The sequence below is a fragment of the Rhinatrema bivittatum genome, chromosome 9 (assembly GCF_901001135.1).
Source record: "Rhinatrema bivittatum chromosome 9, aRhiBiv1.1, whole genome shotgun sequence".
Classification (NCBI taxonomy): Eukaryota; Metazoa; Chordata; class Amphibia; order Gymnophiona; family Rhinatrematidae; genus Rhinatrema; species Rhinatrema bivittatum.
The window spans coordinates 114,930,631-114,943,997 of NC_042623.1; the positions used below are offsets into that span (position 1 = coordinate 114,930,631).

Here is a 13,367-nt window from a genome sequence, read left to right on the forward strand (position 1 = left end):
AGGCACAGAGGGCAATTTGGTGGGATACCCAATAGGTTTAATTGGTATGCCTGACAGACGATAGTCTGAAGTTATACTGGGCCAACAGTTCACAAAGAACTGCAGCCTGCCCCCGACTGAGGGATCCATTGTCTCGGGTACAGGCAACTGGCTTATGCTTCCCTCTGATCCAGTCAAAGCCCTGTCCCAGGAGTTGACTGAGGCTTTGGCTGGAGCTTTTTGCTTCCTGGGGCGGCCATGGGAGCTCACATGCTGGAGGATAGTATCTCCTTTGGTGATATATAAAGACTTTCTCTGCCCCTGCCTCTCCGACCTCCTGGATGAGGACAGGTCCGGAGTGCCAGCGAGGGTCTCATTGTGGTCTGGCAACTAGGCCACCACATCCCTTACCTTATCTCCAAAGAGATTCTCCCTAGTACAAGGTATGTCAGTTCCTGAACCTCTGGACGGAGATCCGAGGCCCGCAGCTATGCCATCCTGTGGGTGCCAACTCCCGCTGCAGAGGCCCTTGCTGCTGCTTCAAAAATATCGTAGATCGCCCGGACCTCATGTTTTACGCACTCCAGGCCCTTCTTCACCAGCAATAGGAGGAAGTCCTGCTGCTGCTGAGGCAGCTGCTTGGCTATCTCCTGCACCTGTTTCCAGAGGTCCCGCGAATACTGGCTCATATAGAGTTCTCAGGAGGCAATACGGACAATGAGTATGGCTGCCTGGAACACTTTCCTCCCAAGAGTGTCTAATGCCCAGTGGTCCTTCCCCGGGGGTACCGAGGAAGGAGTCCAAGAACACTTGGCCCTCTCGAGGGCCGATTTGTGGGGGAGCTGACGCTTATTAAATCCGGTAGCCTTCTGGACGAGGGAAACCCTGTCCGCCTTACTGTTAATGGGAAGCACTATGAGGGGGTGTTCCCATTTCCTGAACAGCAGCTCCTTAAGGATATTGTGCACTGGGATAGCCACAATTTCCTTAAGAGGCTCCACAAACTGGAGGATCTCCAGTATCTTCCTCTGTCAACTGAAACAGAATGGCTTCCGCCATTACCTGCACAAACTCTAGGAAGAATAATTCTCTGGTGGGGACCTCCTTTGCTCTTCTGGAGGAGATGGCTCTGAGGGAAGACCCTTCGAGTTATCAGAGGAGGGCTCAGTAGTATCATTCTCTTGGTGGTCATAGGGACCCTCATCCTCACTGTAATCAACGGGGGTTGGGGCCCTGGGTGCTCAGCATTCATCCAGAGGTGCAGTCACCGGCAAACCCGGTGCAGGCCTCGACAAAGCTGTGTGGTGAGCAGCAAGCTGGCTGAAGATTTGCTGCCTTCCAGGTATGCTGAATCTCACTCAGCAGAGAACAGCTCTTTGGGGTTCCTGATCCAGCCTTTCCCTTCATAGGAAGCATGCAGAGAACAGGGAGGAGGGGAATGAGCTTGGAGCAGACAATGCATTTTGAGGAGGTTGGGATGGACTGAGTGTGGATCACAGGGAGGGGGAGGGCCATGAGAGAGAATCAACTGAAGGGCATGCATTTGTTTGGGAGAGGATAATGTGTATGTGTCCGTCTCTGAGTGAAAATCTGCCCAAGCTGCCACAGGAAACTGTAGGGCTTAAACCTACTGCCTGTTATCTGACTATACCGGGTTTGGGGGAAGGGGGTGGGAAGAGAACAGCACCATCAGGAGCAGGAAAAATCCAAAATCCATCACTGCCTAGATGCCTGTGGTGCAGGGACTTGTGACTCAGCTGAAAGCATAAGGGAGGAGGAGATCATCCAGAGAAACAGTCAGGCAAGAATGAACTGTGGGGAGGCGCGCGCGCACACACACACAGACACAAACAATAAAGTTGCAGCCCTTTTTATCCAAGATCTTTGCTGTTATTCCATTTCATTCTTTATATTTTCCATACCCTGAGTGATACTCTTATTATGATTTTATTTTTCTGATTAGTTTTATTAGTTTCAATTTTGTAATTATGTTTTTATAATTTATCTTATATATTTTATAGATCTAAATGTAATTAGGGTTTTCATTTATGATTTTGTGTTTTATTTCTGACTACCGAATGATGGTATATAAAACCTGTAAATAAAAAATAAATCATAAATAATGTACGCATTTATGGCCACGGGTCAATTAGTTGTGATGGGGGCGGATGGAGTAGGAGAGTGGAAGGGATGCAGACAGGGATGACGCTACAGTCGCGGCTGCAGGAGTAATTCACTCCATATCAATTATGAGCCAGAAAAAGTTACAAAATAAAAAATCAAGTTTCACTGTCCTTTCCAACAGAAACAAGCCATATAGCCTGCTATTCTCTATGATTGTCTCAGTCGAAGTGTTTCTTCCTCAGTGAGGTACTGAACTCCCAAATCAGTGGAGACAAAGGGAACTTTGTCTGTACATGACAAAGGATGTCGCCGTTATTAAATGTATGTTCATGTGCAGCAGGCACTCCACCATGCTCCAAAGCAGGACACATGCCAATTACCATCTAAGTTCAGCTGCCATAATCACCACAACACACACAATCATAAAAAAAAAAAAAAAAAGAAAGATTCAAAAACCCACCTCCACACCCTTCCACCCAGCCCTCTTCCTTTCCCACTTCCCCGATAGCCAACCTCAAGCAAATAAGGAAAATAGCAAAACAGTAAGAAAAAACAAAAACAAAACCCAAAAGACAAAAACAATCAAAAATTCAGTCTCTTGGTGGAGTCATGATAGTCCTTAAGGCACTACACAGCCAATAAAGCTCCCCAAATGGAGGCCAGGCAACTTAAATCATGGTACTAAAAAGTTCAAATCCGGCGGCCTTCAATCACTGTCACAGCTACTACTAATGCTAGCCTTGGGAGATGCTGCCTCCAGCTTATCCAGAAAGCATTGAGCTTCTCCAGAAGAATCAAAATAACTGTCTTGCCCCATCCAAAATCTTGAGCTTCACTGGGTAAATAAGAGTGTACTTGAGGCTATGTTGCCACAATGATTTCTTAACTGATGAACATCCAGCTCTGTTTTTTTTGCAGCACAGTTGGAAAAATGTGAAAAAAAGAAATCCTGTTTATACAGAATCTCACACTTGACAGATGCTGGCTCAAGCACTGCTCGCGTGTTTGGTGTGTAGGGGTGTGTGGCTAATACCTGATGGGCTCTCTTGATTTAGATGTTGTCTTTGACACTGAGGCCCAAAGCATCTGGAATCCATCTAGCAAAAAAAAAAGCAGCCAGGTCAGAGCCCTCTTTGCTCTCCAGGAACCCAACTACATGGAGGTTGTGCCCCTGCCCCAATTTTCAATATCATCTAGCTTTTCGGAGGACTCTGCTAGATGCTTTTCCAGCATTTGTATCTTGTGGTGTGTACCAGACAGGGAATCCTCCATTTCCTTGACTTGAGACACCATTGATTCAAGCCATTTGTTCATGTCCTGCAAAGATGCCATTAAATCTGCAACTTTCTTGATGATGATCCCAAGTTTAGCAGTAATGCTGGAAGTGAGTTTCTTTGACAGTGACTCAAACATATCTTTGAGTAATTTCATAATTTCAAATGGCTTAGTTGGTGTAGGCCGCTCATCTTCTGAGGCCTGCTCCACTGCCTCAGTCTTTCCTGCGTTATCCTTTCCCCTCCCCCAAAGAGTCTGAGTTTTTCCACTCCAGACAACAAGAAGGACTTCTTGGAAAAATCTTTAGCCATTTTATCAGGCAAAATAAGGACTTAGTATCAGGTAAAACAGGATTTTATTTTTTCCATATGAGGAACTCTGCACCTGCATACGTTCACACAGTACGCTGTTATTAAGACTGGGGTTTTTTTTTGTTTTTTTTTAAAGATGAGATTACGTCACCAGTTTAAATATATCCTTCCTAAGGAAGACCTACGTACAACAGTTTAAGTTTTATTTTAACTACTCTTGATTACTGCAATTCATCATATGCTAGTCACTCACGTAATCTTTAACGGACTTACAGGTGCTGTGGCTCATTTGATTATGGCTTGTCCCTGTGAAAAAACATAATTCCCCTGTTTTGCAGCAACTGCACTGGCTCCCAGTGTAACAGCATGGATTTAAAGATTCTTAGCCTGGTTTTTAAAGCTCTTTGGGCGAGGGCCCCTCATATTTTACTAATTATACTTCTTTTGATGTTCCATCTCACTGTTTCCATTCTGCTGACTACCAGTTGCTCTTTGTTCCAATCTACACTGAGTCAGGCATTCTGTGTTAAAGGTCCTATGTTATGGAATTATGTAGCCCAGGAATTTTGTGTTGTTTCTGATTATAAAATTATTCATAAAAAGTAAAAGTTGCATCTGTTTAGGCTAGCATTTGCTTGATTGGTTGAGGATTTATTTTTTAATTTATTTTATTTTTTGTTTTATTTTCTCTGTTTATTCTGATGTTTATGTTTTTCTGTATAAAGGAGTTCTCCTAAGAGGATTCCAAAATTTTTTTTAAAGAAATAAATGTATACAGAGTGAGGATATGCTAAGGAAGTTGCTGTAACTCTAACCTGATGGGCTTTCACCTTACTTGGAAGATGTTGTCCTAACTGATGCAGCAATAAGCTATACAACCAGAAATGCAAGTCGAAAGAACCCTCTGCAACTGAAAAACCTCACTTAACTGGGTTAACAGAGTCAGATAGGTTTAGAACAGTGCTTCTCAACCAGTGTGCCTTGGGAGAGTCCTTTTTATACCGCAGTGTTGGCAGCCCCAGCATGATCCTTCCCCTTTGGACCCATGACAACCAGACAGCACCTGGGTAAGACAGGAAAGGAGGGAAGGATCCAGGAACACACATTGCAGTAGCGAAAAACAGAGAAGAGCCTCTGCTCCAGCCCCTCCCCCCTACTGCCTGGCGTAAGGACTCTTTCTCTGACGTGCTGTTTTTACTTGAAATGGACACTGCCGCAGGCCCTACATGCAGGCTTGGATTTAATACGCACACTAGGCCTGTGCACCTAGGTTGTCAAAAATCTGGGGAGCAGCAAGTTGGCTGAAGATTTGCTGCCTTCCAGCTATGCTGAATCTCACTCAGCAGAGAACAGCTCTTTGGGGTTCCTGATCCAGCCTTTACCTTCCTAGGAAGCATGCAGGGAACAGGGAGGAGGGGAATGAGCTTGGAGCAGACAATGCATTTTGAGGAGGTTGGGATGGACTGAGTGTGGATCACAGGGAGGGGGAGGGGCATGAGAGAGAATCAACTGAAGGGCATGCATCTGTTTGGGAGAGGGTAATGGGTATATGTCCGTCTCGGAGTGATAATCTGCCCAAGCTGCCACAGGAAACTAGGGCTTAAACCTACTGCCTGTTATCTGACTATACTGGGTTTGGGGGAAGGGGGTGGGAAGACAACAGCACCATCAGTGCTTAGGAGCAGGAAAAATCCAAAATCCATCACTGCCTAGATGCCTGTGCTGCAGGGACTTGTGACTCAGCTGAAAGCATAAGGGAGGAGGAGATCACCCAGAGAAATGGTCAGGCAAGAATGAACTGTGGGGAGATAAGGGGAATAAATGCTGAAAGAGGGTGAGGAGAAAGGGGTTGAATGCATGCGGGCAGTGTGAAAGATTATGAATGTTGGGGGAGGTGAGGAAGGCTGTGAATGCTTTGGAAAGAGGGCCAAATGACTGACACAATATTAGGGACCACTGTTCCTGTCATCCATGGGTGGAAAGAAGATATGGAGGAAAAGTCAGGCCATATTGGTGGAGGAGAGAGCAAAGGATAGAGCAAACCGGCAATAATGAGGGAGATGTGGGAAGAGGAGACCAAACTTAGGCTAAGGGATGGTAATGGAGGGAGAGGCATAGAAAGAGGATTAGGTATAAGGAAGGACGGAAGGAAAGAGCAGGGAGCGAGGCAGGGACTGAGGGAGAAATGACTTGGGATAATGTGAGGGAGAAGAAGGGAGAAAAGAACCTGGATATGGGGTAGGATGATGGAAAGAGGAAAAGGACCCAGGATATGGAGAAAGTGAGGACAGAGTATTAGGAAAGGAGAGAAATGACTTGGGACTAGGGAGAAAGAGGAGATCAGGAATAGGGGGAGAAATTCAGGGGTAGAAGCAAGGGCACAGAAAAGGAGAGAGAGCAGGGACTCAGTAAGAGGGAGGTAACATAGGAAAAGGAAGAAGAACCAGGATGGTAGGAGAGAACTGGGTACTGAGTAGATGGAGAAAGAGAAATAGAGGACCCTGGATTGTTGAGCAGGTGAAGGGAGAGGAATCCAGGGAGATAGAGGAGGACAAAGGGGAATGAGCCATAGAACAGAGAGAGAGAAGGGGGAATGAGGAATGAGGCAGAAAGAGAAAGATCTGGAAAAGAAATGGAGAAGAAAGGAGAGAATCAAGAAAAGAGAGCAGAAAGACCATGCACTTCAACGTATAAAACAGATGGAGGAGATTCGCACGGAAACAGCAGCATGGGAATTCCCATGCATGGTTTGAGAATTTTTTCTTTTACTGTGAGCTATAAGAGCACACATTCCATCATCATAGTGTCATCAGACATCACCACCTCTTGTGTGGCTGAATTTGTACCCTCTTGTCCATGGAGAAAGCATTTCTATCATCTACTTGTGTGGTGGACTTTATCCACCTTGTCTATGGAAAAAGTTACGAACCACACATCAAGGATTTTACCATCAACACAGAATGAAACAGACCAACAGCTAATAATCCCCCACAGTACTATGCAATAAAATATCAGCTCTATAAATTGGAAAAAAAAAAAGAATAATATTGCTCTGGTGAAGAATATGCCTTACTCTTATACCCATCTCCAGACCATGAAATTTCAGGCTCAACTGCACTAGCCAAATATTTTTACACTAACCAGATCGGCTCATCCTGAGATAAAAAAATTACTTCTTACCTGCTAATTTTCGTTCCTGTAGTACCATGGATCAGTCCAGACGGTGGGTTATGCCCCCTGTCCAGCAGATGGAGTCAGAACAAAGCTTCGGAGGGTGTTGCCCTATAAGCCAGTGCACCCTCTGTGGCATCTCAGTATAGAGAATATCAAAGCCAAAGATAAATAAAGATGATGATGGATCAAGCTAAATAAACCCACTGGGTATGGGTAAAACACGCAAACTGTTATCAAAACTAGAATTGTTAACTGACAAACTTGCAAAAAGAACTGTGGAGCGCAGCCCTTTAACATAGAGCTTAAACAGCTGAACTGAGTAAGCACAGGTGGAAGGGGAGTTGAGCAGTAAACCCCAAACCCCAATTTTCTGAGGGAGGGTGTCTGGACTGATCCATGGTACTGCAGGAACGAAAATTAGCAGGTAAGAAGTAATTTTCTTTTCCCTGTATGTACCAGATCAGTCCAGACAGTGGGATGTACCAAAGTGTCCCTAAAGAGGGTGGGCCCCTAAAAGCCCTGCTCGAACTACCCTGTCCCCAAAGTAGCTGGAGGTCGGCGACTGGAGCTGTAGTCGGTAGTGCCATGCGAAAGTATGCAGAGACTTCCAAGTCGCTGCCCAACAGATTTCCTGTGCAGAAACAGATTGACTTTCCGCCCAGGACGCAGCTTGAGAATGAAGCGAATGGGCTTTAACCCCCAGCGGGGGCTGTCTACCCGCTCCTATATAGGACGCCACAATGGCCTCCTTGAGCCAGCGAGCGATGGTTGTCTTTGTTGCCTTAGAACAGGGGTGGGCACTTCCAGTCCTCGAGGGCCACAAACCAGTCTGGTTTTCAGGATATCCCTAATGAATATGCATGAGAGAGATTTGCATGCACTCTGCCTCAGTTGTATGCAATGGAGCCACAGCCTTTCAAAAGCCATGCCGCAAGACAGAAGTGTTCTGCCTGGTCGAAAAATACTGGTCCTTGGTGCAGGAGCCGTGGCAAATGCCCCAGGCAGAGCGGTCTGTCCACCGCTAGGTTGATCAGGTCCGCAAACCATGGTCGGCGCAGCCATTCCAGCGCTACGAGAATGACCGGACCCTGGGGCATCTCTATTCTTCGGAGGATCTTGCCCACTAGTGGCCACGGTGGGAACACGTATAGTAGGAGATGAGGAGGCCAAGGGAGGACCAGCGCGTCCACTCCTTCTGCACCGTGGTCCCGTCTGCGGCTGAAGAATCGCGGCGCCTTGGTGTTGTGACAGGTGGCCATGAGATCTAGATGGGGGGGTCCCCCAGCGCTGGATGAGGAGCCTCATCGCCTCCTCGGAGAGCTCCCACTCTCCTGGGTCCAAACGTTGTCAACTCAGGAAGTCCGCCTGGATATTGTCCACACCTGCAATGTGTGAGGCTGCCAGGTGAGAGAGCTTTCTCTCCACCCAAGACATCAGAAGATCTGTTTCCAGGGAGACGTGTTGACTCCTTGTGCCCCCTTGTCGATTGATGTACACCACTGTGGTCACGTTGTCTGACAATATCCTGACCACCCGATGCTGAATGAGCGGAAGAAATTGCTCCAGTGCTAGACGCACTGCCCTTGTTTCCAGGCGATTGATGGGCCACGGGGCTTGGGCCTTTGTCCATAGGCCTTGGGCAGACCTCGACTGGCAGACTGCCCCCCAGCCGGACAGGCTGGCGTCCGTGGTGATCACCACCCAGTCAGGAACCTTGAGGGGCATGTCCTGCACTAGATGGAGAGGGTCCAGCCACCACAGGAAGCTGTCCCTGGCGAACTGGGGGAGTGGGAGGACAGTCCTGGGACACCGGTTTCCAGCGAGAGAGCAGTGCCCTTTGCAAGGGGCGCAGGTGTGCAAAAGCCCAGGGTACGAGATCGATGGTGGACGCCATGGATCCGAGCAGCTGCAGGTAATCCCAGGCCGTAGGAGCTGGAAGAGTAGAGAAGCGATGTACCTGTTCCCGAATTGATTGCGCCCGATCCGGACGCAGGTAAACCTTGCCCTTGGCCGTGTCGAACCGCGCCCCCAGGAAATCCAAGGCCTGCGATGGGAGAAGAGTGCTCTTGGAGAAGTTGATGACCCAACCCAAGGATTGGAGGAGTTGCACCACCCGAGAGACCGCTGCATGTCCCTGTGCCAGAGTCTTGGCACGGATGAGCCAATCGTCTAGATATGGGTGAACTAAAGTGCCTTCTCGTCTAAGGGCTGCCGCTACCACCACCATTACCTTGGAAAATGTTCGGGGCGCGGTCGCAAGACCGAACGGGAGCCTTGGAATTGAAAATGTTGGCCCAGAATCTTGAAGCGAAGGAAACGCTGATGCTCCTTGAGAATGGGTATGTGAAGGTAAGCCTCCATCAGGTCTAGCGAGGCAAGGAATTCCTCTCTGTGAACTGCCGCTATTACTGACCGTATAGTCTCCATCCAGAAATGGAGAACTTTGAGGGACTTGTTGACAATCTTGAGATCCAGTATCGGTCGAAAGGAGCCCTCCTTTTTGGGAACCACAAAATAGATTGAACAGTGTCCAGAACCAACCTCCTTTGGGGGTACTGGTATGATGGCCCCAAGATCCAGGAGTCTGTCGCGGGTCTGACGAACCGCGAGCTGCTTGTGGGATGATCCGCAGGGGAAGAAAAGGAACCTGTCTCTCGGGGGTCTTACAAATTCCAATGCGTAGCCTCGCCTTAAGATGTCTAAAATCCACTGATCCGGACCCACTCCTCGTAGAAGAGCGAGATGCACCCCCCGATCCTGGGAGTCGAGGAGTGGCATCATTGAGTGGACTTGGTGGTAGCCCCTTAGGCCACCCCGTCCCTGGCTGGTCTGCGGCCTTGAAAGGACCGAGTCCATGACTGAGACCTGTCGGAAGGAGTTCGGGTGTCATCTGTCTGGTGGTGCAGGGTCTGCGCTGCGTCCAGTAACGACTTCTGGATGGGTTAAAAGACCTGGGACCGGAAGATCTGGGTCTATCCTCAGGCAGCCAGTGTATCGCGTTTTCCCCCAGGAGCTTGATGATCTGGTCTAGATCCTCTCCGAAGAGAAACTTACCTTTAAACGGCAGAGATACCAGCCACGCCTTGGATGATGAGTCCGCTGACCAGTTACGTAGCCACAGGAGGCGTCGTGTCGAAACCACCGACACCATCGATCTAGCCAGTACTCTCACCAGGTCGTAGAGGGCATCTGCACTGTAGGCGATGACCGCCTCCAGGCGGTCTGCCTGAGTGGCTTCCTCAGGTGGTAGAGCCTGAGGTCAAAAGTTGCTGAACCCAGCGAAGACCCGCTCGCTGTGCAAGGGAACTACAGATGGCCACCCGAACCCCGAGAGCGGAGACCTCAAAGACCCTTTTGAGATAGGCCTCCAGCTTCTGGACTTGCAGGACTCGCAGTGCCATGCCACCTGTAACCGGAATAGTCGTACGCTTCGTGACCGCCGAAACTGCCGAGTCCACCGTCGGGACCTTGAGGAGATCCAAGAAATCTTCTGGAAGGGGGTAGAGCTTCTCCATCGCCCTGCTGACTTTCAGTGATGATTAGGGGGCGTCCCATTCCCTGGCTATCAGCTGCATGAATGTGGGATGGGTAGGGAAGGCTCTAGCCAAGGGTCCCCTTTCTTCCCCGATGTAGAGGGTCCTGGCAATTCCTGGGGCGCGTCAATGTCTAACTCCTGTATGATGTGTGGGATGAGGTCATCCAGCTCTTCCGTCTGAAAAATGCGCAAAACCCTTGGGTCGTCACCTTCCAGCTGAGCCGCCAGGAGCGGGTCATCCAGGCCCGGCAGTGGATCAGCGGGAACGGGATCCGGAGCTGAGAAAACTCCCTCTACTGGGGGAAGCGCAAGCCGTACCCGGGAGGCCCCATGTGATGTCCCTGACATCCCGGCCCCAGGGGTATCCGCCACCCTGGGGGCCTTAAAAGGAGGTGGTGCTGACGCTGGGTCTGGAATGTGGCCCATACTTGCCATATATGCGTTGTGCATTAGAATGACAAACTCGGTGGTGAAGTGAGGAGGCCCTGAAGGAGGCAATGCCGGAGGGTCCCCAGGCTGCCACGGGGGACCAGAGGCTGAAAAGGAGTAAGAATCGGAGGTTGGCTGTGCAGGAGATCCTCCATCTCCTCTCCCTCCGGTGCTGGACACTTGCCTCCGAGTTCAAAATGGCCACCGTTCCCACCATAGACGGGATCGGGGCCGACCGAGCAATCTGCAGGCGCGCTGCGTCACACGGAGAAGGCCGTCTCGTCGGCTGCGAGGTGCCCTCCCCACCAGGGAGGCACCTCGAGCACACCCCCTCGTGGGAGAGCTGGGACCCCAGCTCCCCACAGGCAGAGCAGCGATGAGCACTCGGCATGCTGGCCGAGAGGGAACGACGGGGGGGGGGGGGCCCGCGAGGAAACCTATGCCACGGGCAGTGGGAAGACGCGTTCGCTGTACCTCGGCCCCACTGCTGAGCAACTTGCTCTCCGCCATCGGCAGCCCCGAGGAATGCACGTCTCGGGGCCGCGGGCCGAATCGCGGCAAGGGGGGAGGGGCTGAAGCCTTCAGCGATCACCCCCGAGAAAAGAACCAGGTCCACTGATCCTGAAAACCAAAATAACCACCAAGACTTACCCCAAAAGTCAGACAGGAGAAGAAAAGAAGGAGAAACAGGCAAGCCCCAAAGACGCAGAACTGTTTGCAAGTTCTGAAGGGGGCAGTGCTTGTTATCAGTGGAACTAGATTTTTTTTTTTTTTTTTTAAAACAAGCTTGATCCACCAACAGAAACTAACATAAAATAGAAAACAGGGAGAAAGAACAATTTTCTTCAATCCCAGGGGAGCTGAAGCTCCCCTACTCCTACCTGCTGGAGTGAGAAGAATACTGAGATGCCACAGAGGGTGCACACTGGCTTATAGGGAGCATCCTCCGAAGCTTTGTACTGACTCCATCTGCTGGACAGGGGACATAACTCACCGCCTGGACTGATCCTGGTACGTACAGGGAATAGCAAATTACGAAGAAAGAAGAGGCGGGAGAGAAATTCAATCAGTGTTTCCTGGTACTTAAGATGCTTAGCTTGCCATATATGCATTGATATGTTTTTTATGTAATTATAAGCCACCAGCAAGGCCAGGTGAAGGAAAAATGAAGAAACCCACATTGTTAGTGGCACCTACCTGCACAAAAGGAGCAATGTATGGTATGCAGACATGTTGCACAGAAATATAGCAGCTGATCTGGGCTGTCTGAGGGCCAAATATTAGCTGAGCATCTCAGTTATATTCACTGGAAACAGCCAAATCGTGCCAATTAGATTGACCAGTTAGGCTTTTTTTGGCAAATATGCTGAAGATGCTTGACCTCACCAGTTGCAGAAATCAGTGTCATAGTTATGTTATGAAAATAACATGTAGCAATGCAGCAGCATCATAACAGGGCAAAAGCTATGACCAAATAAGCCACAAGATAGATAGGGCTCCCACACTGCTGCTCCTAAGTGCTTTCTTCATAAAGTTAAAGGTTTATGCAGTTAAAGAAGTGTAGAGTAAAAATACATTTATAGTAACAAAATGGTAGAGACATACATACTTTGTTTATTCTTGTCAGTTCATTCATGGCTTGCTTGTTTCCAGGTTCCAGCTTCAAAACAATTTCAAAATCTAAAATAAAAAAGTCATTTTCTAGTCCATAAGAAATCTCAGGTTTAAATGTCTGGGGGCTAGTTGATTGTACTGTTGAGCAAGTTATAGTGTCTGAACACTTGCCCATAGGTACAATACAAATGTCTGCTGTTAAATTAATACTGAATATTGCATATTCTATAAAGTCACATTTGGAAAAAGAAAAAGAAAAGCAGAAAGAGATCATGCAATTTCTATTACTTACTTGACTCATATTCAACAGTACTCAGAAAACATATGGGGACATCAACACCCCATAAACTGCATCACTGCAATACTGGACAGTTGGAGAGTAAGGATGGAGGCAGGTAAGCTCTGTGCAAGTTGACTTTTCTTTTCATGTCAGCAATTAAACAGATAATAGGGTATTTTTCATACAATGTTTGTCTCACGAGTATCAAGCAGCTCAATTTATTTTTTATGACATAAAATGAAAATGGTTTTACAACCTAAGGGTGTCTCTCATGAAAAGTACCCTATCACTTAGTCTTTAAAAGAAAAGGAAAAAGAGGCTATGAAAGGGCCCAGTAACAACATTTAATGGAGAAATTACTTTCCTGATAATTTTGTTTTCCTTAGTGTAGACAGATGGACTCAGGACCAATGGGTTATATGCTCTCCTGCTGGCAGATGGAGATGGAGTCAGTTTCTAAGCTGATGTCACTGTAGACCTCAGCTATTCAGTATTCTCTTCAAAAGCCATCATGGACATACTATTGAAAAACTTGAATACAACTTAATAACTTGATTAAAAATGTGATTAAAAAAATTGGTGACAGTACTGTAATCAACATAAGCGTTGAATCCCAGCAAGATTATAGATGCCCTGATCTAGGGAT

The 13,367-nt window shown here is 48.1% G+C and overlaps 1 protein-coding gene across 3 annotated transcripts in view; it reads right to left on the bottom strand.

The window, feature by feature from the left end:
- RPAP3 (RNA polymerase II associated protein 3) overlaps positions 1-13,367 on the bottom strand; it is a 196,896-nt gene that overhangs the window by 57,619 nt on the left and 125,910 nt on the right. For all 3 annotated transcript variants that reach the window (XM_029616263.1, XM_029616264.1, XM_029616265.1), the window contains one exon: positions 12,437-12,507. In XM_029616263.1, coding sequence (XP_029472123.1) covers positions 12,437-12,507 — 71 coding nt within the window. The remainder of the gene's footprint in view (positions 1-12,436; positions 12,508-13,367) is intronic.